A 26731-nucleotide genomic window follows, 5' to 3' on the forward strand; every position below is an offset into this window, starting at 1 on the left:
CACCAAAATAAACTGCTCGCTCACTACTAGCGCTATAGAGAACAAGTGTCCCAGATTCATCCACCAGAACTCTGGTAATTTTACCCTCCTGCCTACTGGCAGGAGAGTGGCGCTTCTTACTTGTCTGTGACTCCTTTGCAAGCTTCAATCTCATGTTCAGATGCATGGGGCCCTGCAATCTTGCAGGATCCACAAGTTCAAATGTCAGATTGAAACTGGCAGAATGAGGCACACAGACAGGTAAAAAGTGCTAATTTCCTTCTGTTGGTGGAACGGAGGAAGGAAGGGTGAGAATCGTGCAGAATTTGGTTTGGTGCGCCACGAGAATTGAATAAACTTAAAAGTGTGCCATAAATAAAAAAAAAGCTGAGAAGCACTGCTTTATTGTAGATAAATCTCAATGATTTTCTGTCTAAATTAGATGGCAGGGCATGTTATTTTATTGTAGCATATGTTTCCCCCATGTACTACGGACTTGATAAGAATTTCTGGTATAACTTAACTTTGTTCTTTTTTGAGATGTATTTTCCTTTGTTTCTTATATTCTTTGGTTTTGTATCACGTAAATGATTTAAAACTTAAAAGATTAAAAAACAACAAAACACCCTATTTATTTCCCTGGAAGGCCCAAAAAAAAAAAAAGAAGACAAGAAGCTCCTTCTTGGAAATATTAGAAAATAAAACTAGAAACACCACCAAGGATTCATCGATAAAATCCAACACTAGATGCTAAACTTTTGACAAAGTCAACATAATCATTCATACTTTGTGGCTAATGGCTCAATCATGATAATATGCTCGAAACACAATCAACCAGCACTTACAGGTAATTCTATATCCATACTCACGTCAACTTGCTCTTGGTCTTTGTTTCCTTGGGGAATGGATACTTCCACTTGGTTATGCGCCCAACCTCTCCAGACATAAAGGTAAGATAACGGAGTGTTTCCACACCCACGTTGGTATGCAAGACCTTTCTCAGTCCTTCCCGCTGCCAAATGTATAGCGCTACCACAGGAGAAGCGTAGTTCTGAATCCACAGCACATCACCAGACTCGCTGTCCACAGTGACCACCAATCCATCCCCATTAGATACAAAGTGGGCCATCTCTATGACACAAAAAAACCCTCAGTGTATTAGAGTACCTGGGTTCTCTCTTCCTCACTGTTCTAACAATGCAATAGTTGCATCTAATCCTAGTCTCTTAAGGCTATATAAAAACCTGCTTCAGTTACTATACATAAATATAAATGAACCATTCTAAAACAGTGCTAGATTCCCAATATCTCAAATTCCTATGTACAGAATTATTTTATTAATCAACAGCATATGATATGATGGGCTTGCAAACCCAGTCCATCTAGTCTGTCCCAGTTTGTGCACATGGGAAGTATTTTTGTGAGATTGAGACCAATGTCCAAATTACATCAGTTGTCTGTAGCATGCTATCAAGCGGACACAGAATATACAATGCCTTATATGCTTAGCTGCTGACAGTTTTTCACACCCAGGTTATTGAGCAATACTCATATTTAGAAAACAGAGCAAAATTCTGATAAGTAGGTGCTGGATCCATGTACAGTGGTGTAAAGTTAAGGTCGGAAAATCAGCTGTAGGTGATACTTTTATTTTTCCTGTACGAATATATTTATAACTGCTCTTCAAGGCCCATCTACCCCTTTTCTCAGATCAAGGTGCAGCCCTTGAAAAGTAGTCACAAACGTAATTAAGTTAGTCCAGTGTGTGTGTGTGTGTGGATCTTTAATTCTACACATCCAAGTAGACTAACACAGTAGTTAATCTCATTATTTCCCCGCTAGCTGTATGTTATTATGCATTCAAGCTTTTCAAGTCTGCTGTAAATCCAAGTTTGTTGATTGTTTATGTTTATTTATATTTTGTATATTTATACTTATATTTATAATAATTTAATTTTATTTTAAGTCGTTCGCTGCTTTATCTATAAGTTCATAAGAAGTTAGCCCTGTTATCTGTATCCTCTTGTTTGATGTAATTGCCAACTTTGGGTCTATGTAAACCGACGTGATATGTACTAGTACAGGAACATCGGTACATAAAAAGCCTTAAATAAATAAATAAATTATTCAAATAACTTAAAATGCTGATCAATGAGGTTTTAGGTAACCTGCAGAATATCTTTTCCAAGACGGCACAAAAAGGGAAGACTATCTGGCATGGACCACATAGATTGCAACCCCTGCTGCAAGCTCTTACTGTATTCCATGTCATCATCAGGCAGCGTGGCGGCATAATCAAAGTAGGTGGCATTCCAACGTAGCTCCTTGTTCTTGGTGTCATACATTGTGATCGTATATTCTGCAAACACACGATGATGATCAATTCTGACATCAGTCAAAAGCACTTCATCAAATCCAGCACTAACAAAGCCAATGAGGATCAGCAGTACCTGTCCGTCCGAGATACAGGAGAGAGGAGGAGGGGCAGAGGCTTTCTGCAAATGAAGACGTTAAAGTCTGTTGCTTTTCCCCAGTCATCAGGTCAACCACATACCAGATGTCCTGCTTCTTTCCTGCAACAGCAGACGCAGCAGGAATAACCATTTCTAATCCAGACAGAATTCAGCTTTAATACTACAATGGATTCAGTGGTGATCTACAAGCCTATCTGATGCTTTCTCATGAAACATAAAACATGCAGTATGTGGGCATGGTTTTCATGTATTTTAATTCTGGCTATTTATTATGTGCACTTAATACTTGTATAAAATATATAGAAACATAGAAATGATGGCAGAAAAAGGACCAAATGGTCCATCCAGTCTGCCCAGCAAGCTTATGGTAGTACCTGCTGCGCTGCGCAGGTTACCCCCATGCTTATCGATTTCCCAGACCGTAAAAGTCAGGGCTCTCGTTGGTTGCTGTTTGAATCCAGTTTCCCATTACCCCTTGCCATTGAAGCAGAGAACAATATTGAAGTTGCATCAAAGAATCAAGCTTATTGGTTAAGGGTAGTAACCACTGCACCAGCAAGTTACCTCCATGCACTCTTTTCTTCATGTCCATCCTCTAGCCTTTAGGGATCCACAGTGTTTATCCCATGCCCCTCTGAATTCTCACACTGTTTCTGTATCGACTGTATTTGAAATTGAAATCCTCTTTGAATTCTTGAAAAATCATAAGCAGCTCTAGTTTCCCTATCATGCTACAGCAAAGTGGTATGCGCTCCACTAAGCCTAATCCGACGGAATGAGAAGTTGCTTCTCCCTGTGTGTCCATCTAAAGCCTGATTCAACTAAGGTTTGCGTCTTCTGTACTATGGGAAAATCTTTAAGAACAAGTCCCCTGGCAGCATTTTTGCTAACTACCAATTAATGCTGTCCCAATCATTCCAGTTGCTACTGATAACCTTGGTCCTTATTTCTTTTTCTGGAGGAATGGGAGGAGGGTAAATAAATGTTTTTGAACTAAGTGTGGGAACAGACAGGAGGCTGTTATGCCCCAGGAATCTTAAGAGATCTTGGCATCTGGTTCTTTGAGGGAAGGGAGCAAGCTGCTTAGTTATCGAGGACCTGCAGATGACATCTGGGAAACAGCTTTTTGGCTTGGCCATCCTACCCTCAGGGGCTGAGAATGCTGCTTCAAGGCTTTTCAACTGTTCTTTTTTCAAATTACATTATACAATGAGCAGAAATGCAGCCTATACAGGATTCCTGTCACCTGCTTTTTCAAAGCTTTCCTGATTTTAAAATGAGAATATTTATGACACCATCAGTGTACATAGCACTACATGTCATGCATCAATAACTCTGCACCTAGAAGCTTATAATCTAATTTGCTGAAGGACAAATTTTGAACTGCAGCTCTGAGCTCTAACCATTACACCACATTACTACTTCCCATTCATCAACCAGTACTTGAGAGAACTGAATTCTTCAAATAATCTCAGCTGGTGGCCCCTTTTCTGGGACAATTTTAGAGATTGTTTTTCTGATTTTGCCCTGAAATCTCACATTTTCCCAGCAACCACACATTCCCAGTCTTGTCTATGGCATCTGTTTAAATAATGCTCTATTTGAAATGATTTGAAATGACAAAATCATTTTAAGTCTGTAGTAGGCAACATTATTGCTCTCTACAGGGAAAAGATCTTGACCAGATAAGATGAACAATTCAGATGACTGGATTATAAACTCCTCGAAACAGGGACTGTTTATGTGTGTCTATGCAGCTTTGTGTACATCTAGCAGTGCTATAGAAATGATAAGTAGTAGTAGGTAAATATAACCTCATTCTTTTAATTTTTCCATGATGGTTTTCATTGACATGAGGAGACAATGATGTCATGAACTATGAGAAAATTGGGGGTTTTGGTGTGGTTTATTATAACTGTTCTAAAACTGGTAGCTTACATTGAGGACTTTTTAACTTTCTCCCCCACAGCATACACACACATACTTCCAACCCCATACAGGTATACGGTCTTTACATTCTGAGAACAGTTATAATAAACCACACCAAAACCCCCAATTTTCTCATAGTTCATGACATCATTGTCTCCTCATGTCAATGAAAACCATCATGGAAAAATTAAAAGAATGAGGTTATATTTATGGTGACCTGTTGAACTAGGACAGAGTGAAAGTTTGCTTGTAATGACACAATCTTAAGAAACAAAAAAAAAGTTTACAAGTAAAAAGTAACCATCAATCCAAAACCGTTCTAAATCTCCCATCTACTGCCGAAGATGCAGTGAATGAGATATTGTTACAGGACTTGAAAGGTTTCAAGTTATCTGAATGTCATTTTTAGGAAACCCTAAAATGTACTGCCTGATATGAAATAAAGCTGCTTATGGTCTCTGTTACCAAACTAGGTGGATTTAGCCACAATGCAGTTGTACAGGATATTCCGAGTTGAAAGGTTTAATTAGTGTGTTCTAGCTGTCCCACCTGCCCCTGTGGTCTCAGGCCCTTCCCATGCTTCAAAATGAGATAAATGAAGACAGGGATAGTGCAAGGGGGAACAATAGCTGCAGTCCACTCCCTTCACAGATATGCTGAACTAATTCAAATGGTACACCTCTTGAGTCTGGAGATACTGCTGCTCTTCTGACACAAAAAGGACACCTCTTACAGGATGCAATGCAACAACTGCAACCTCTTTATAACACACATGGAAATAAAACTGTTGTTACCCATGTAAAGAATGCCATCTGAGCTGCGACACGGAGAGGCTTGCACCAGCTCAGGGATAGTGAATGGCAGTTTCTGGAAGACAAAAAAAAAATGTCACCCTTAAATCACAGCTGAAAACATTCACAGACACAAAGCAAACTGGTCTATTGCTAGCTCTATGCCATCAAAATTCCTATAGTTGAAAAGAAAAAGGATATGCTAAGAAGGAGGAAATTTTCACTCTTTTGTTTACCAATGGTAAATATTGAAGCAGGGAGGCAGTGCTATACATATCCTCTTTAAAACTAGCAGACACATTTGGAACACCACCAATCAGGATCTGAAAAGGGCTCGTTCTCCAGGTACAATGATCACTTGCAGCCAAGAGGCAAAATCTAAAAGCAGGCATTCTCCAGCTGCCAGGAGAGGTCTCTAAATAGATTAATTCCCTGTGAAACTGGAAAGTACAGCAATGCAACTGGCTGAAATAGGGTTGAATGATTTTATTTTTTTTTTTAAAGGGACAGATAATGGCAAGGGTCTGGTTGGAACAGGATTACAAATGACTTTCATCTCCAAGACTGAATGGTTCAGTGACTGGAACAGGGATATAGTTATAGTGTCTTTCATATTTTAGACTGAATAGCTCAGTGACTGGAACAGGGATATGGAGTCTTTCCTCTCTTGAATGCTGGTTCAAAATTTGTCCAGCATTTGGAAGCAACTTTCAGACAGCCATTCAGTGATCTACATTAGGCAACTTGGTGGTCTCTCCGAGGCTTCCTGCATTCCCACTGGATGTCTTAGTAAGGTGGTCAAAGTTTGAATGGGCTTGGAAAATGAATTGCCTTCTCAGTTTTACAGGTGATCCCCTCTAGAGCAGGGATGGCTAACTCTGGTCCTTGAGAACCCCAAATAGGCCAGGATATCCACAATGAATATGCACGAGATTGTATGTTAAATCTATCTCGTGCATATTCATTGTGGATATCCTGAGGACCTGAGTTGGCCACCCCTGCTCTAGAGGAAGTACGAGGGGTATGTGGGGGAAGTTTGCTGCCAATGTTGTGCATGGTTTCTCTTCTGGTCTTGTCAATCCCCTAACCTTCCAAAACATGGAATGCCAACAGAATGCCATCATGACAACCCTCCCAGAGCTTCTAGGAAAATCCCACGTGAAAAGCCAATCTGCCATTCGCCCGTATGCTTGGAACGCCCCTGAAGAGGAAAGCTGGCACTGATGGCAGAAGGGAGAAGGCCAGTGCCAACACAACGGAAAGTTTGGAAACGCTAGTATCAGACGTTAGAGCTAAAAGGAAGCAGCCAAAAGCCTGAAAGGCTATGCATATATGACTGATGTTGGCAATGGCCACATTGCAGGGAAACCCATGTATGGCTGGAGCATGGAGGAGAAGTGAGTGTAGTTGGCAAGGACTAAAGCAAACAGAACGCAGGGGAGGGGAAAAGGGAAAGGTAGAAGCACGAGAAGGAATGAGGCAAGGGAATGGAGGGAGGAGGAAAACTCAGGAAGTAAAGAGGAAGAGAAAATGCCATGGGAGGGGGAGAAGAAAGGGAACGATGTCTATCTACACCTGTATATACCCCACCTTCAGGTTTGTCCCAATGCTACTGTAAATTACGACACACATGCAACGAGTGTTTCTTATAAATTTGATTGCAATCCACCTGGAGACTAGCTTAGAAAATGCAGATCATCAAAGTTTATATATACAGTATGAAACATCCCTGCTCCCCGCATCTGCCCTCTACTACCCACTCTCACCACCCCCACTCCGGAAAACCTCTAGCAAATGGAGGCTTCCAGCTTGGGATCACAGAGAAATGGAGAAACAGAGTGATAAAAACAGGCGAACTTGCTACAAAAAAAAAATAGTTAAGCAAAATACCCAAGGAATCCGGGATCACTAAGAAAAGAACCTTATATGTATTTTTGCTAATTACTGTATATTCTGCTGCGGTTTTGTTTCATTTCCCACTTCCTGTTAGAGCTGCATCTGTGAGGCTGATCAGAAAGTAGTTGCCTTTAGATGAGGTTTTTCATGACATCTGGATAGTTGGACTTCAGGTGATGTAAATTGCAGTTTTTATATTTTTAGTCATTGGACTGTGGTGACAGTGCTGCTGGCGCTATTGTTGAATCTGACTCTTCTGTCTGTGAAGAACCAAGGGCGATGGGCGGCAAATGGTAAGAGGGATGACAGGTCAGCAAGACACATTAGCCCCATCAGAGGCGCTCTGCTCAGCGGCTGTATGGACACGTCTCTGGTGTCTTAACAGGTACATCAAGCGCTACTGGACAGAGCTCTACACCCATAAGGGATCTCATCTTTTCCTTAACTGTGCCCTGGGCCAAAATTGAAGAAAATGGCAGGGAATCTCCCCCCCTGAGGGAGCCTGACCTCACCTGTCTTATATGGTGATGAGTAAGGTCCCCAGTAACTAGTGCAGTAAAGACACACTGCCATGCCATTGGTGGCTAATTTAAGGCACTTTAGAATGATCCCTGGGGATTGTTGAGCAGCTTATTTGACAGATCAAATGAGAAGGGCATGTAAATCGGATTGTGCCAAATATCAGTAAAGAGCTAGTCTTGCATGTGTTGTGTACACTGGAGTAGCATTAGATACTTGTAATTCTCTTTTGGTGGGTTTTCATGATATTATCTTCGTATAGATTATCTCCTGTATATAATTTTCCCATTTAATATGTTAAATAAGGTTCTACTCTTTGAATGTTAAAGATAGTTATAAGATATTTGTATGTATTACGTTGTTATCCTGTAAACCGGAGTGAAGGCAAAACGCTATACTTCGGTATATAAAAAACCCCAAATAAATAAATAAATATTGTTGCTGTGATGGAATATTAGTTCACTAGGTGTTTATGGATCTAAACAATCTGTAAATGAAATACATTTGATAGAATCCAATTCATGTTCTGCTCACATTTCTGCAAAAGAAATGTGCTAACAAAAATTGAGACAGTCACTACAAATATACACCTACCGTCAGCCCTTCATTATTTTTGCCACCGAGTGTGTACAAACTGCCATCATTGGGATCCGGAAGGAATGCTGGCCTATGATTTAAATAAGGATTGTAATTAATATTCTAGTGGGCAAATGCATTAACTAGGCAGCGATGACAATGAACTAGTGGCATCATTGTTAACGCAAGCTTTCGATTTACTGCAGGCACTGTGCATAGAAAAGCTGAGAAGTACTGCCAGAGCTGTGCAGGAATACCACAGCATGTTCGGCCTCAGTTTATAGGCACGGCCCTTATCCAAGAACCACCTTGATGGAGGGAGGAGGAATAGCCTAGTGGTTAGAGCAGTGAGCTATGAACCAAGAGATGAGGGTTCGAGTCCCGCTGTCGCTCCTTGTGACCTTGGGCAAGTCACTTTACCCTCCATTGTCTCAGGTACAAAAAACTTAGATTGTAAGCCCTCTGGGGATAGAGAAATACCTACAGTACCTGAATGTAAACTGATGTGATATCTCAGATCGAATGTCGGCATATATAAATAAATAAATATCCCTCTGTCAAGAATCTCTCACACACATCAGATTCTTGCACAATCTGGGTGACCAGATAAGTTTATTAGAATTGAGGTCCTACAAAGCACTATAAGCTGCTGTTAGCCTTCAGGTGAATCACTTATAGTGATTCTTGTGATCACAGAGGGAAGAGGCAAAGGAAAATCATGACACTTCCACCACTGAACACTATTACAGAAATGGTCCTTCTCTACTATCATGGTTGATTAAATGTGAAATATATATCCCAAAAAGAAAATGTGTAAATAGACAAGGCAAAACCATAAGTAAATAGCAACTTACTCTTCAACATGAGTTGGAACTTGAAGTACAGGATCTGCACAAAAAGAACAAGCACATTACATGTAAAAAATGGATGTCCTGAAACTGGCAGTAGGATTCAGCTTAGAACGGTTGTTCTTTCAGAAGCTCAAGCAATGGCAAAAGTCCGAGAGTCAACTTAAAAGACAGATTCATTTTCAAGTGAAAACCAGAATTTGATCCTTATTTTCAGTGTACTATAGTAAATGTCAAAATGAAGTCTGCAGATATTACAGTTGAACCAATCCAGGTTAAAACAAGTTGCCAATCGCCAATTTAAATTTTTGACATTTAATATCCCATTAGAACAACAAGTATCTTCGAGGAGCTGCACATTTTCCCACTTTTTGGCTATGTGGAAACTTGTGCCCAAGTTCATGCCTCGACCCTTAGCAAAGCTTTACATGGGGCAGAAATTGAAACTGGCAACTGAACTGACTGATTTGGGATTTCCAGGCAATATCATATTTTTTTCATTTTGCACCGACCTGATGAAGGGCACAGAGCTCTTGCAAGCTAGTCACAAATATATTTAGTCCGATAAAAAGGATACACCCACAAATTGTTGACCTTTATTTCTCAAATTTCTAAGGACCCGATAAACAGGCAACACATACAGACAGACAAGTATGGATCGGGCCCTTCATTTTGTATTTTGGCCTAGCAGCTATAGTCAGCTCCTTTGGACTTAAAGCTCACTCAGAAACGACCCTCCTACTGAGGCTACAGTTCCAATAATTTTCATTCACAGCTATGCAGGGTTAAGTCCACCTGCCCCCTAATAGTCTAACACCCACGACAATCCTTTAGCTGTGGGGCAGGAACTGCAGTGATCCATCCGGGAGTTTGGCTCTCGGCCAGACACTGGGCACTGCTGTTGCAGGACAGGTGGACCTCCTCCTCCCACCATATCATTTCCAGGCAGGAACCGAATCTGGCTCTCCTGCACTATTACTGAGTTAATCGGGCCAGCCCGGAAGCAGGGCAACCCAATATCGTGAGCTGTTTTCCAGCAGCTCCAACAACTGCAATTCATTCGGGAGAAACAGGTGGAGATAAATTAAGCTGCAACAGCAAGCCACTTGTTTATCTTTCACAAGTCTTTTCTGCTCACACACGTGCTAGGCTGGCAGTGATGATGCAAGAGGAAGGAAAGAGCCAGGCTCACAAACACAGGCTGATAACTGAGAGGGCTGCAGGACTTAGAGAGCTCGAATACCTGACGGGCAGAGAGAGACGTAACCACAGGTTACCTGGCATTCTGCAGATGTTGGCTTCTTAGAGCAGAATCTAAGGTCACCTTGCCTTAGATTGTGAAATGTCTTTGTATGGTTTTTTTGTTTGTTTTTTTTTAATTTACTCCGACATACCCTTAAAATGCAGATATTCTGAGCTGGAAAAAAGTGTTGGAACATCTCTGCTGTGACACACATTCAGGAGTGACCTGCTCTGACCTCTCATGTACTCCACCAGGCTTATTACGTTTGCCTCTTTCACCTCTGCACAGTCCATCACAGTGGACTTACCTTCTGCAGACAAACAGATTTGTTTGCTGACTTCCTGAAGCAGTTGTGTTGGACAGTGGCAGATTAATGTCCTACTACAGCAACTCCTGAACGAACCCTGACCAATATACAATCAGAAAGCAGAAGGGAAAGAAAAAAAAAAAAAAAAGATATATATGTTTCAATACTATTGATACTATGTCCTATTGGTGATGAGAGTGTGTGTGTACATATAGTTAAGGGCTCAAATGAGGTTTGTTTGTTTTTTTTAAAAAGCAAATTGATGTTTGATTAAACTTTTTTGGTATATTATAAAAATCTTTTTTGATGGTGGTTTAATTATAATAAGGGAATTGGGGCCTTTTTTGTGTGGTGTGGTGCTACTTCATTGTTTATCATATAAGCTACAGCTGAATGTTGTTCTTTTTCATATTTTTCTTTGCTTTTTCTTTTTAACTTACAAGATACTAGGAAGTAAAAATGCTAAGCTGATCTTAAAACCTTTACGTGATTGTAGTGAGAGCTATTCGGAATCTGGGAATCTATCAAACATTAGTTATGAACTAACTATTGGAAAATCCCTCTTTATTAGATATACCTTGAAATTTCTGTGAGTGCTAAGAGCAAATGGTGGAGCCGTAGATAAAAGAAAATGGTGGTGGGGGAGACGGCTCAGGGTACAGAATCAGTTGTGCAGCCTATATGCTCAATTACCTGCAACAGTATATTTATATATTTGATCATATATTTAATTTATATTCTTCAAAGCAGATTACATTCAGGTACTGGAGATATTTCCCTGTCCTCAAAGGGCTCACAATAAGTTTTGTATCTGCAGCTTGGTCCAGGGCAGCAATGGGATTTGAACTCTAGCTGCCCTGGTTCGCTGCCCGCTGCCTTACACAGAGTGGTGGTAGAGCTTCCAAAGAGGAGACAAGGTCAACTAGTATGACCGAGCAGCAGGGCTCAGATACATTCTCAGGTATATTCAAGGGAGAGGGGGTGGTGTGGTCTTAGCAAGGACAGGGGGCTGACCTGACTACACTTCCCAACCAAGAATGAAAGGAAATGGAGTATTCTCCTGCAGGTGATCAAATGCATACAACTAGGCATACTGGGTAGGCCAAATGGTCCTCACCTGCTGGCACTCACTATGTTTATCCACACATCTTATGATAATGATGTTTGGGGGTTTTTAAATTGTGTGTTCTACTATGTTTTATGATGTTTATGTGATCCGCCTTGGATGATCCACCTCAATATAGACTGAATATAAAAAGTTTTTAAAATAAATATTATATTCTATCTTTGCATATACAGAATACAGCTGTACTTTTACTTCTCCACAGAAGACAAAGGATCACAGCATACACTCTGCTGTGGACAGGAAATGCTACTGTAACCTGCCATGTTGCAAACAAGAACTGAACGTTTTAGCCACTACCTCCGACAGATTTCATTGCTCAGTCTGAAAACTGAGTTTCTGCTATTTCAGATGTTGCACCAGACTGGGAAAAACCAATCAGGAGTCGCCGCCAAGTTCTACTTTTGGCATCAGGCGGGAAGAAAAGGCCCGAGGGAGGCTTACAAAATTAATTTCAAAGAGATGCATCCCAGCCTTCTTTTCTCCCAGTGGCTGCTGCAGATGTGAGCAGCCCAGGGAACACGGTTAGCCATCTGACACAGCAATGAAAGGCAGAAAGTGATGGTAAAGCCTCCACAGCAGCATAGCGTAGTTTGTGGTGGCATAGAAATTTCACCCCTGAACCTCCACGTCTCTCTGGGCTGCCAGACTAAAGCCCTGAGTGGTATTGCCCCTAGCAAGGCTTGTTCAATGTCTTGCAGAGTCAGTCAGAGATTTAGGGACAATCATTGACTGTCAGCTAAACTTCAAGAAACACATTTCAACGAAACTACAAGAAGGCTACTATAAATTGCTGGTTCTTAGAAGATTAAAACCGTTACTTGAGATGAATGACTTTCGCTCTGTACTACAGGCCTTAATTTTTTCCTCCTTGGATTATTGCAATTCCTTACTTTTGGGTCTCCCACAAACCACCTTACGTCCGGCTATAGGTACTTCAGAACTCCGTGGCCAGAGTTCTGACAAACTGCAGAAAACGTGACCATATTACGCCCATTCTGATAAATTTGCACTGGCTCCCAATCACACAAAGAATATATTATAAAACTTGCTGTTTGCTTCATAAAGCAATTTACGGCCAGAAAAACGACTGGCTGAATTTTACCATTCGATTACATACCCCTCACAGAACTTTAAGATCTGCGAATAAAGGACTACTCCATGTAGCCATCTCAAAAAAGGACTACTCCATGTAGCCATCTCAAAAAAGGACTACTCCATGTAGCCATCTCAAAAAAGATAAAGTTGCGATGGAGAAGGTACAGAGAAGGGCAACCAAAATGATAAAGGGGATGGAACAGCTCCCCTATGAGGAAAGGCTGAAGAGGTTAGGGCTGTTCAGCTTGGAGAAGAGACGGCTGAGGGGGGATATGATAGAGGTCTTTAAGATCATGAGATGTCTTGAACAAGTAGATGTGACTCGGTTATTTTCACTTTTGAATAATAGAAGGACTAGGGGGCATTCCATGAAGTTAGCAAGTAGCACATTTAAGACTAATAGGAGAAAATTCTTTTTCACTCAACGCACAATAAAGCTCTGGAATTTGTTGCCAGAGGATGTGGTTAGTGCAGTTAGTGTAGCTGGGTTCAAAAAAGGTTTGGATAAGTTCTTGGAGGAGAAGTCCATTAATGGCGATAGTTATCTATGTTAAATGTGAACCGGAGTGATATGTATTGTATACAGGAACTTCCGGTATATAAAAACCAAAAATAAATAAATAAATAATCAATTTTACTTAGGGAACAGCCACTGCTATTAATTGCATCAGTAGCATGGGATCTTCTTAGTGTTTGGGTAATTGCCAGGTTCTTGTGGCCTGGTTTTGGCCTCTGTTGGAAACAGGATGCTGGGCTTGATGGACCCTTGGTCTGACCCAGCATGGCAATTTCTTATGTTCTTATTCCATCCGTAAATACTGCCCATCTCACATTAGTACGTGAAAGAATTCTCTCCATTGCAGGACCCACGCTCTGGAACACCTTGCCAGCCGAACTAAGACTCGAAAACGAGCTTAAAAAGTTTAAAAAAGCTTTGAAGACCTGGCTTTTCGAACAAGCTTACTCAGCCTATCTAGGACAAGACTAATAATAATACCATATTAAGATCTAAAGCTTGTCTTTATGCCTATTCTGTTTTTTTTGTTTTAATTGTCTCCCTTCCCTTTTAATGTAAGAATTTTATTGTATTTATAATTTTCAATTTATACCTCGTGTTCTATGTGACCTGTTAACTGTTATGATGTATTTTTACGAATGACAGTATACAACATTTAAAAAAAAAAATAAAAATAAATAAATAAATTCAAGAAACTGTAAGAAAGCTTAGAGAACCTGTTTTATGAAAAAGGTCCCCCATAGAATGGGCTCTGAAACTAGGGACCAGAGGACAGCTTGGAGATTGTTTATAGGTGTTCACCAGGTGACTGGGTGGCAAAACAACTCCCATTCATTCACAACAGCCCCATGTCGCTGCATTGACACAGAACTTTAATGCACTTTATAAGCTCTCTAAGGCAGGGAGTCACTGCAGCAGTATATAACTTGCTTTAAAAGCAAGTTATAAATGCTGACTCAACAATCGTTAGGGTTTAGGGCCCCAAATGAATCCTAAATATAACACAAAGTATTTCTTTGTCATTACCCTGTGACATAGAATATTGCTGCGGTTCTGTTTTAGCTGGAGGCCAAGTGCTGTACAATATGGCTTCCAAATAAACAGCTTCCTGGTGGAATCATTCTCAGCCTAATTCTTATCTTTAAAAACACTGACTTTCTGATTCTAGATTCACTTGCAAACCATACCAGCAGTCGACTGATCATTCCAATTGTGTGCACCGGTATCAATAAAGACAGCTATGGAGAGAAAAGTCATTTTCCAAACTGTACTCTATGGATCAATCTCAGATTTCCTAACCAAGGTTATTTTTCCTAGTATCCCATACTCTCCCACTATCTGTGCCTCCAGAAACTGGTCCCAGCGAAGCTAGAACTGTGCCCGGTGGAGGAGCCCTGCACTGCACGGACCGCTTCATAATGGCTCAGAACACCTAGCTAGGACCCCCTCCAGTAGAATTTCAGGGCTCTCCCATTTCATGTCTTCGGCAAAACTCCCTCCCAACAGTTTTAACCACTGAAAGTGGGCTAGAAACATCAAAGCAGCAACACCCTGCTGAAAAAGCATGGCTCAACAAGCAATGCTGTACTATTTTTATTTGAAAACTAGTTTCACTGTTACTTTGCAGTTCTTTGAATACTGCCCAACCTTGGCCTCCCCCACAGGAGCTTATTTCTGCGGGTCAGATTCAGTGCTAGGCATTTTAGTGAATGCAAACACTGTGCAGCAGTGAAGCCTGAATGTGACAAGGCCCTCCTGCAGAACCCGACTATCCAGTTTGGCATTTCTAGTGCAAGCAGCAATGTTACACAATACATTAAGGAAGTTCAAGCAAGCCTCAGACATTAACCATTGCAAGTATTATATTGGCACCCAAATATGTAGCAGGCCCAAAACTTGAGAAAGCATGCTAGATAGCTCTGTCTTTTCATCTTCCTTTCCCTCCTGGAAAGGTTTTGCAATGCTGCACTGTTGATGACGCCACAATGTGCTTTTCTGTACATGGAAACCAATGCAAAAATCAAAACTATGAGGTCATCAGCTATGGGTCAGCCTGTCCCACTTTTTTTAAAACTGCAATTAGGCAATGTAGAACTACAGCTAGGCTAGCACATTATTAGAGGTTGTCTTAATGGTATTCACAAAGAGAACAGAAATAGCAAATGACCTGGTTAAAAACAACACTGAACAGAAGCTCGTTCAGCAGGGATGTGGTCAATCTATGGCTATCCATATCCATCATATGGTGTGGACGGATTGACCAATCGTCTATTTTATACAAAAGGAATGCAGGTGGAGATAAAGGTTGTCTCGTGTATCACCCTACTACTACACATCCCAGGAATGTGCGTATACACAAACACACATACAGAGCACAGACAAGGCACCAAAGATTTAATGTGACACATGAGAAAAACACAACGCAATACAGAGAAAGTTTAAGACACACACAATGAAGAAGTGGCAAGAATGTCACAATTCTAAATAACGAGGGCTATACACCCTGCCCTTCTGTAGACATTAACAGGCAATATAATATAAAATCCCTACGTCTTATTGCAGCTTTGCTGTCACTAATTATCATAACCTATCATCCAATTCATTCTGGACTAGACTTCTGCAAGCCTTACGTAACTTCTGAGTACAACGTATCTATTATGTAAATGCAGTGTGTAGACAAGCCTACTGCTCTCATCAAGGGGGGTGCTCAGAAACACAAATGCCACATTTGATGAGGTGCCAGAACCCTGAAAACAAACTTGCAACCATTTTTCTTCACCAAAAATTACCACCACCATACAAACTGCCGAAACGGGGCGGCCTGCACAAGAATTTGCACCCCGGCTCTCACATGCACCATCGTACCTTCTTTTAATGTCCACTTGATGGATCCCGTCCTCTTACTGACAGCATGCAAGCTTCCATCAAGAGTCGAAACAAACAGTAGCGTTTCTGGCAAAGTCACCGTGCTGCAGCTTCCAAAACTCTGAAAAAATACAATTCTCAGTGTTAAAATCATCACTGTTTCCCCTCATCCATGGACACCAGCAAATTGTCACAATGCTGTATTCATATTTTTACAAAGAAAAAAAAAAAAGACATCACATATTGGTTGAGGTCTATAAATAAATATTCCTTCCGTGGAAAGATTACAATGAATTAAAAAAAAACACTCAGAATAATTGTATACATTGATGAAAAGGCAGAATGGAGTCAATCTTTTTTCCCCCCTCCCCAGGAGAACTTGCAAGCTGAGGTTCAACAGGCTGGCAGGAAAAGAGGATAAAGAAATACCCACAGAGTTTGCATCTGCTTTAGATCCCTGCGCACACTTTATCTCCCCACCGAATAACTGTTTGGATCTGCTCCAGGCCTCTCCCAAGTGGCCAAAAGCTTACTTTTGCCAACTGAGGGAAGGGTAGTTTTCAGCTTGGGGGAAACCACCCAGTTAACTGCTTAGTTATCTGGGCAAATTCTTTTAAAAAAAACTGCCCTCTGTATAAATGAGCAGAGTGATTATTATCTATTACAGTGCAAAAGCTCCATAATAGCCAGGAAGAAAACTAGAAGTAATACAAACACCTGTAACCACTACTCATGGTGCTCAGCAGCCGGTTTGGCAGCAGCTGCAGCCACCTGAGCCAGTGAAGCGTCGCTCAAGTTTCAGGTCCTACTGTATGGCTCTCAGAGTTAAACCTAAGTTACAAATGCAATGAACAGTTTTACTCAAAAGCTGAAACACATGGGACGGCAAATACATGTCATGCCTGCAGCTGCAGGCCAGCAGAGACAGTCACAACCCACACAGCAGTTCCTAATGTCCATGACCTTGAATGTCACTGTAGAAACAGAGTACATGAAAAAGAGAAACCTGTGTGATCTCCGGTTCATGCATACCACCACGTCCTCTGGATGGTTCTTAAATTGGTCGGGATAAAAGAAAAAAAAAAAAAAAAGTTGACAAATCATCCCGTTTCCACAGTTGCTACATCAAACGCTGCTCTGCACCCCTGATCTTCTGTTACATGGTATATGGTGAAGGAGGCCCTCATACTCATAAGAAGGGATTCTCTTAAAAAAATTAAAAGAGCAAAAACATATGGTTCTCCATTACAGTGCGGCTGTGGATGGAAAAAGCCTTTTTAATTCACCTGTCCCACATGCAGACATAGCCAAAGAAAGTTTTTTTGTACTTTCTTGCCTCTGGGAGTTTCTTGTTGTTTGTCTTCCTGATCTGTCTTGCTACGGCCTTACTTCTTTTGCTGCGTCCCTTCAGCGCATCTGGTTTAAGCAAAGATGCTAATTTTCATAGGACAAATGTAGGGCATGGCTCAAAAGTAAAGGGTTTAAGGTGTGGCCGGGTAGTCAATAGCAAAGAGATCATCTATAAATGTTTTGTTTTTTTTTTAAGTAATTCTTTTATTCCCATAGATTTTGGAATCGGTTGACTTACTTAGCCAGAAAGGCTCCCGGTCACGGTAATCTACACCCAGAAACTGAGCAGATGAGCAGCAATGTCTATTCAATGGGGCAGAAAGCTGGAGGATAAGGCTCTGCTTTGCAACGCATCAGGAGGCCCGAACATTATACGTCCAAGAGTTGAATATTTTCAGTTCTGTTAAGGCAAAGCCCTGTGAGCAGGGTGCTCTCTCTCATGTAAACCATTTCGGAAAGATTAGTAAAACAAAAACAAACAAAAGAAAATTGTTGAGGGAGGCTGGTTTCCAGGTCTGAGGCCCTTCTGCCCCATCCAAAGGGGTCCCAGCCTAGTGGCAGGCGTTCTTTAAACTAAAGAACAACAATTACAAAACTCTGGTATAAGCTTAGGGATTGCCTCTACAAATTTCCATATCCTCAGATGGAAAAAGGCTAGAACACGTTCAAACATGAAAAGCCAAAAGGTTTGGAAAAAGAGTGCAACACCGAAGATGCTACTTAATTAATGAACAAATCTTAAAACATTCACAAACAACATACAGGAAAATCCCTACATCCTGGCACATTAATCCTGTCATTGCAGGATTCGATAGCCTCTGTGCAGAATCTGGTACTGGGTCAAATAATTATGAACAGTACTGAAAGCCATTTGAGGGCCTGAATAAATCTGTCTCCAATCAGACAGATTTAGCACTTGAGCTGAATGCTGAAAAAGCAGATGTTAGCGTAATACATGCAAGCTGATGCACAAACACGTGCAGATCATGGCGTGTTGCACGCGTTGACGCAGGAGGGAGAAGTTCCTGAAAGAGCAACGTCTAAGAAAACATTATCAGGTGAATTTTCAAAAGGATTTACGCGTGCAAATGTTAACTACTATAGTAGCAATTTTCAAAAGCCATTTATGCATGTAAAGTGCACTTCCGCGAGCAAATGCTATGAGCAATTCAATGAGAAACCACAGAAATGATGCACAATTCTTTACTCGTAGGATATTTTTATTTATTTATTTATTTATTTATTTAACAACTTTTAATATACCGACGTTCGTATGGCACATCACGCCGGTTTACAAGTAACTCAATTAAAGGAGGAAATTACAATGAACAGGGGGCAGGGGATGGGAGCAGGCCAGAAAAAAGGAGGGGGGTAAGGGAGACAGGAGAAGAGAGAGAAAGATAGGTAGCGTGAAAGAGAGTAAGGAACAACTGTTAAAAATAAGAAATAGGAGGAACTTATTTACAGAAGGGACTATTTACAGCAGTTACAACTAGCAATAGATTAATTACATCGGATACAATGAGCAATTTTGTAAAATAGTAGAACGAGGGCGGGCAAAGGAGAGGCGATAAGGAGGTGCCTTAAAGGGCTGGCAGGGTGTGAGGGATTAAGGCTGGGGGCTGTAAGAGAGGAACTAGGGTAGGAGTGACTAGGTTTGATTGGTTTCCGGATAGGCCTTTCTGAAAAGCCACGTTTTTATGCCTTTTTTGAAGGTGGCCAGGCAGGGTTCAAGGCGGAGAAAGGTGGGGAGAGTGTTCCAGAGTGAAGGGCCTGCTATGGTAAAGGCCCTTTCTCTCGTGGAGGTGAGATGAGCAATTTTGAGGGAGGGAGTATGTAGGATACCTGTGTGGGAGGATCTGGTAGGACGATTGGGTATGCGGAAGTGCGGTGAGTCCTTGAGCCAGGGGTTGGATTTGTAGAGGAGGTTGTGTAGTATAGTGAGGGTTTTATACTGTATACGGAAAGAGATGGGTAACCAGTGGAGGTCCTTGAGTATGGGGGTGATGTGGTCTCTTTTTCGGGTGTTCGTTAAGATTCTCGCCATCGCGTTCTGCAGGATTTGTAGGGGTTTGATGGTCGACTGTGGAAGGCCAATGAGGAGGGAATTGCAGTAATCCACTTTGGAGAGGATAGTGGTCTGCAAGACTAGACGGAAATCTTGTGTGTGGAGCAGTGGTTTTAGCTTTTTCATGATGTGGAGTTTGTAAAAGCCTCCCTTAAGAATGGATTTAATGTGAGCTTTGAAGTCGAGGCGTTGGTCAAGTTCGATACCGAGGTCTCTGACAGTTGGTGGTGGGACGTGGAGAGAGGATGTGATATTAGGGAGTGATAGTTCAGGTTGATTGGATATTATGAGTATCTCGGTTTTAGAAGCATTAAGGGCAAGGTGGAGGTTGGATAGGAGTGAATTGATGGATGAAAGATGGGAGTCCCATAGTTGGAGGGTTTCTTTTAGGGTATTTTGGATAGGGATGAGGATTTGAACGTCATCGGCATATAGGAAGAAGTTCAATCCTAGGTCAGAGAGCAGGTGGCACAGGGGCAGTATATAAATATTGAAAAGGGTGGAAGAGAGTGAGGACCCCTGAGGAACTCCTTGTGTGAGGGAGATGTGAGAAGATTCAGCTTTGTCAATCTTTACTATGTATTCTCTATTAGCGAGGTATGAGGAGAACCAAGATAATGCAGTGCCTGCAATACCTATTTCTGCAAGTAGGGAAAGTAGGATTTGGTGATTGACTGTATCAAAGGCAGCTGAGATATCAAGGATAGCGAGGAGAAAGGATAGCGAGGAGAAAGGATGTCCCTTGGTCCATACCTATGTGGATGGTGTTGGTGATTGCGAGCAGGAGATTTTCTGTATTACGCTCCTCTGTATTACGCTCCTCAGATAATTGAGTATAGCATATTATTATCTCCAAATATTTGATGGAAAAAATATATTTTCTCTCAATATTAAATAATTGTAATCTTCCATGAGAAGGAAAATGTTTTTACCACAAAAAATATTTTTAGGAAAGAAGAGGAAGGTTTCATACAATTTCATTATATCCCTGCAAACAGAATGTTAGAAATTATTAGGAAGGGAATGGTTAATAAAACGGAAAATGTCATAATGTCTCTGTACCGCTCAATGGTGAGACCGCACCTCGAATACTGTGTACAATTCTGGTCGCCGCATCTCAAAAAGGATATAGTTGCGATGGAGAAGGTACAGAGAAGGGCAACCAAAATGATAAAGGGGATGGACAACTCCCCTATGAGGAAAGACTGAAGAGATTAAGGCTGTTCAGCTTGGAGAAGAGACAGCTGAGGGGGGTTAGTAGATGTGAATCAGTTATTTACACTTTTGGATAATAGAAGGACTAGGGGGCACTCCATGAAGTTAGAAAGTAGCACATTTAAGACTAATCGGAGAAAATTCTTTTTCACTCAACGCACAATTAAGCTCTGGAATTTGTTGCTAGAGGATGCGGTTAGTGCAGTTAGTGTAGCTGGGTTCAAAAAAGGTTTGGATAAGTTCTTGGAGGAGACGTCCATTAACTGCTATTAATCAAGTTTACTTAGGGAATAGCCACTGCTAATTGCATCAGTAGCATGGGCTCTTCTTAGTGTTTGGGTAACTGCCAGGTTCTTGTGTCCTGGTTTGGCCTCTTTTGGAAACAGGACGCTGGGCTTGATGGACCCTTAGTCTGACCTAGCATGGCAATTTCTTATGTTCTTAACACAACAGGAAGTTATCATAGGCTAATGTGCAAATAGAAATAGAAAAATGTGATGACAGAAAGAGACCATATTCAAAAGCCATTTAGACGGATAACTCAAAAGTTATTCGTCTAAATGGCAAATTTGGCATATTCAGACACTTATCTGGCTAAATTATTTGCAGAATATCAAATAAATGTCTACCAATAAATAAATAAATGTAGTGGGTGTACAGTCTGCAGGTATTTTTGTACCCACTTACCTTGTATCTAATTTTCAAAAGGAAAACTACTTGGGGGAACTATAAGGTATACAGATACAGAAGTTCCCGTGGACCTTGCACCCGTATGGACAAGTTCAGATTACCCTTTCATTTGTTCTGCAAGGTGTAAAGCAGTGTCAACAAGCAGATTTAACAAGACAGACACATCATAAGCTTTGCTGACACTATTATGCTTTATGAAACATCTAATCGCATATTTCTTCTAAAATGCTGGAGTATACTTATCACAACACACCAATCAAAATGATAACCCAGAATATACTGGTCCAGGATTTAATCTGAAAATACAGATATCTGGCAGACTTAACCAATTTGACTTTAGCAGTGAGGATTCGGAGTGCACCCATGTTACAGAGAAACATAAAAAAAAGATAAGAGTTGTGGCCCATAATGCAGAATATTTGGTACCAGTTTTACTACCTTTGCGTAGAGCAGGATTTTACAGGAAATTATCTGTGTGGGGACAAAGATGATCATGATGATGATTCAGGATTTGCATGCACTCTAAACAGAGTAGGTGGCGTAAGAAAGTAAAATAAATGCTTTACTGTAGAAATGGGAACTCTGTGGTACTCAAAGCCAATTCTATAGGGGCTAATGAAGTACAACTCCCATCTGATGCTCTCCTGTAACTTTATGCCACCCGAGCACAAGACATTTCCCCATAACAGCCAGTCCAGTGGTGCTGCCATGCAGAGGACCTGGATTGATGCTCAGGTCAGGTCTTCCATTCCCTGGGTTGGCCAAAGGCTGCAGATGCTGCATAGGCAGCGTTCACAGCCCCTAGAAAGCTTGGGTATTGTGCAACAGTGACACCTAGTGGCTGGTGGTAGGGCCCATGTGCAAGAAGCCTTGGTGCAAGGCACCTGGCTGAGGACTGTTGCTGCAAAGCTTGGGTTATGGAAGCTGGGAATAGGGTAAGACTCTCCAGGAAGTTGCCGATTGAGGCTCAAGGCTCCATAGCCCAACAAAGGCCAATTTCAAATTAACTAGAAACTCAAAAAAAGCAGAATACTGCTGAGCCAAGGAAAAAAAAATAGATTTCCTACAGCTGTTTGGTTGTCACATGGAAGCCATTAAAATAAATGTTATTTTAATCTAGACATCAAACAAATGTTTACTTCTGTCACTACACTGGTTCTGTCTTTGCTATGAGAACAAGCCATGAATAATTTCATATCATCACTTCCACCTCAAAAGCAAATGTTTTATCTTTTCAGCTTTGATGAACATGTGCATGCTGAATTTCTGCATTTATATGGCACTCTGCATTAGGACACTTTATAGCAAATTATACTTCAGTACAAGAAATCCCTATCCCAAGGAGCTTACCAGTTACCTGAGGCAACAGGAGATATAAAGAGACTTATGCAAATCATAAGGTATACCAATGGGAAAGGTAGGATATGAACCCTGTTCTCCTGGTTCCCAGTTCATCACTCTAACCACCAGGTCATCCTCTCTCCAAACATGAAGTAAAATGCATATAGGACATGTGCAGAGGGAAATGAGAGGAGAACAAAGGTATGTGTTGTCAGGGTGGGGAATGGAGGAGGAGATTAGCATTTCATACCTTCCCAGCAGCTGGAAACTTATCCCTCCATCTTTAATGTGTTTGTCATGGGATGTTTTTTGCTCAGAGAGTTCAAGGACAGACTTTAATCCTAAAAAGCACAAGCTACTGACAGAGTCCCTCATTCTGATCTCTGGAAATGACAATTTCCATGCAAGCTGAGTGTGCTTGCTAGGGACCAGGGGGGAAAGGACATCTTTATTGACACCTCTCTGTAAAGGGACAGTTAGAGACTTCTGAATCTGTATCTTAAGGAGGATTTTTTTTCACTTAGACTACACACAGATGAAGAATCAGGATTTTTATAACCCTTTAACCGCTTGATAATCACAGGAGAGAATGAAAGTTGTGTGGTGACACAATCCAACAGAATTGTGCTCTTTAAATCCAAAACTGCAAATCCTAAAATAAATATATTCTAAAGCTTACTCAGTGCAAGACCATGTACTAAAGCTGACTAGAGATTGGTATACAAGACTATCAAGTCTGAATGGGCATGGACAATCTGAACAAGGAGAATGGGACATACAACCAACCAACTGACCAATGGGATGAATATTCCAAGCACTCTTTTTCTGCATAAAACTGTTCTCTTCCAGCTGTGTCATCCTACACTTGAAGGGAGAAAATATGATTTTTAAATACAAATGTACAATTTAAATACATTTCTGTAAAGCCCCTATAGATGCAATGCCTTACGTTATAAATAAGATGCCGAGTGTCTTTTTGGGGTGTCAAGTCTACAGAATTATCTCCCCCAGTCTCAGTAGATAAGAACATAAGAACATAAGAACATAAGAAATTGCCATGCTGGGTCAGACCAAGGGTCCATCAAGCCCAGCATCCTGTTTCCAACAGAGGCCAAACCAGGCCACAAGAACCTGGCAATTACCCAAACACCTAGAAGATCCCATGCTACTGATGCAATTAATAGCAGTGACTATTCCCTAAGTAAACTTGATTAATAGCAGTTAATGGACTTCTCTTCCAAGAACTTATCCAAACCTTTTTTGAACCCAGCTACACTAACTGCACTAACCACATCCTCTGGCAACAAATTCCAGAGATTTATTGTGCGTTGAGTGAAAAAGAATTTTCTCCGATTAGTCTTAAATGTGCTACTTGCTAACTTCATGGAATGCCCCCTAGTCCTTCTATTATTCGAAAGTGTAAATAACCGAGTCACATCTACTCGTTCAAGACCTCTCATGATCTTAAAGACCTCTATGATATCCCCCCTCAGCCGTCTCTTCTCCAAGCTGAACAGCCCTAACCTCTTCAGCCTTTCCTCATAGGGGAGCTGTTCCATCCCCTTTATCATTTTGGTTGCCCTTCTCTGTACCTTCTCCATTGCAACTATATCTTTTTTGAGATACGGCGACCAATGACATTCATGGCCCTGTCACAAAGTTACAAGTTCTCTTACTTTGTATCTTAAAATATTCTACACAAATTTTTACCACGAATGTTAGCTAAATGTAGAACAATCCCATGCTAAACTTTCAATATGTGATTTAGTATATTAATATCACTTAATGCTTCAAGATTAACAAAGTGAATAGTGCACCCCCACATATGTGCTGAGTCATTTGATGGGATCAAGGGGCTTCTTAGGAATGAATACCTTTCTGGAAGATGCACGTTTTCCATGTCATAGAGGGGTTTAAAAGCAGATACCTGGCCATAAAGGAAACGCCTTGCTTTGTTGCACTGTCTGACTCTGATTTAAACTGAAAAGGATACATGTAAAATGGAAATGGACATGTAGCTCAAATACCAATCATTCAGCCTGCAGGAAAAAGGTTAGGCCATGCAGGAAATTCAGATGTTCCATTTGTAAAAAAAAAAAAAAGGATCTTAGTATTCTAGGAGCTGTTACCATACCATACGGAGACAATTACTATACTAGGTGAACCACAAACCTGGTCAAGGATGGTCCTGGCACAATCAGGCTGAGAGGTAAGCCCATAATCATTCAGAACAGAGGCAAAACATATTTCGTGTTTTGATCTGAATTAGAACCACCTAAAATGCTGCTTCATGTACTCCAGACAGCAATCAAATGGTGAGCTATCGCCCTGCTTTAAGTAAATCAGGTGCTGCACACCTAACCCCAGTGCCTTTTTCTGCACTGCTTTCTATAAGCTTAAAATGTCAGCAGCTAAGGGACAATTCTACCATTTGGGGGAAGCTGGTTTAGTAGTCTAATTTTAAAAATAGCTTTTCCACTCAGGCAGGGGTTTGAGCTCTCTCCTAGTTCTCATGCCTTTATTTACAACTCTTTGGAGCCCATCTCGCAGCATGGAGGATTTTTTTTTGAGTGACACTGATGTTTCAGCTAAGGGTACTGCAGCTATTTATTGGGGTGTCCTTACAGATAAATTTGGCATTGCAACACCACAGACCATAACGGATGCATAGAATACAGATTTGGGCACTGCACTGGATGCAAAGACCTGGAAATCTATATGGATGTCTGCCCACCATATTTCTATAAGTATCAGGTCAATCAAACTTATGGTTAACATTATTGCATAGAACTTACCACACACATTTTCCATTCCAATGTTTTTCCGTGGGCAAACGCAACCTGTTCAAGAGGCTGTGGGAAGTGGGAATAGACTTGCATATGTGGTGGGAATGTCAGGGTGTGCAACAGTTTTGATCTCAAGGAAATTGCAAATATTCTGGGTCTCCCCCATACATGTTAGAGCCTTTTTGGGACTTCTAGGTAGATGGGACGGGGCCACAATTCCAGTTAAATACGGGACTCTTGGTTAATCAGCTTCTTCTGGCCACTCAGTTTATTATTGCCGATCCTGGTATAAGTTACTGGCAAGTTGAAGTACAAGATATAGCTGACTTAGAGAAGCTAGGATCTTAACTGTATAACTTTAAAATATGACGGAATCTGGGGTCCTTATCGTAATTCTCATGGCCTTGAGCTCTGGGGTTGTCTCCCCCCTGACTGTTGTGTTGCATGAAAGGCCTTTCTGGTTTCTATGCATTTTCCTTTTCTTTCTTTTCAACCTTCTCGGCCTCAGTGACACACTTGCACTTGTGCTTGAAATGTAACGTTTATTCATGTCTTTATAGTGTCGTACGTCGAAAAAAACTACTTAAATAAAGAGTTTAAAAAATAGCTTTCCAAAAATAAATACGATTTTGCAAACACATTAGGATGCCATGGTTTTCCTTTAATACTTACAACAGGACTACTTATTGTGAATACTGTACTCCAGAAGGAGAACGATGAAGAACCACCAACTGCACCAACTGATTTCTTTTTCTGCTTGGCCAGGAAAATAAAATCTGTGATTTTGAAGACTTGAGCTCAAAACTTCTTTCATATGTCACAAGAAAGGCAGTTAGGAATATAGAAACACGACGGCAGAAAAAGACCCTACAGCCTATCTAAACAGTAGGAGTAGTTACTACTACTACTGTTTATCAATCTTAAAGCACTACCAGATGCCCATAACACTGTATAGATACATATAAGAGTGTCTCTGCTCCATGGAGCTTATCACAGTCTAGGCACGATGCAGACAAGACAAATAGAAGGCTTCAGAAAATGTGTTTATTAGAGTAAACAATGCAGGACAGAGAACAGTGAATCCAAGGTCCAGTCCCACCTCCACCACTCACTGAT

General features: G+C 41.0%; 1 protein-coding gene across 1 annotated transcript in view; it reads right to left on the reverse strand.

The window, feature by feature from the left end:
• Positions 1 to 26731, reverse strand: part of ERN1 (endoplasmic reticulum to nucleus signaling 1) — a 147718-nt gene that overhangs the window by 75670 nt on the left and 45317 nt on the right. The window contains exons 2-8 of the mRNA XM_029600738.1: positions 16166 to 16286; positions 9019 to 9052; positions 8183 to 8255; positions 5177 to 5249; positions 2430 to 2552; positions 2237 to 2338; positions 849 to 1110 (exon numbers count right to left, since the gene is read on the reverse strand). Coding sequence (XP_029456598.1) covers positions 849 to 1110; positions 2237 to 2338; positions 2430 to 2552; positions 5177 to 5249; positions 8183 to 8255; positions 9019 to 9052; positions 16166 to 16286 — 788 coding nt within the window. The remainder of the gene's footprint in view (positions 1 to 848; positions 1111 to 2236; positions 2339 to 2429; positions 2553 to 5176; positions 5250 to 8182; positions 8256 to 9018; positions 9053 to 16165; positions 16287 to 26731) is intronic.

The sequence above is a fragment of the Rhinatrema bivittatum genome, chromosome 4, assembly GCF_901001135.1.
Source record: "Rhinatrema bivittatum chromosome 4, aRhiBiv1.1, whole genome shotgun sequence".
NCBI lineage: Eukaryota > Metazoa > Chordata > Amphibia > Gymnophiona > Rhinatrematidae > Rhinatrema > Rhinatrema bivittatum.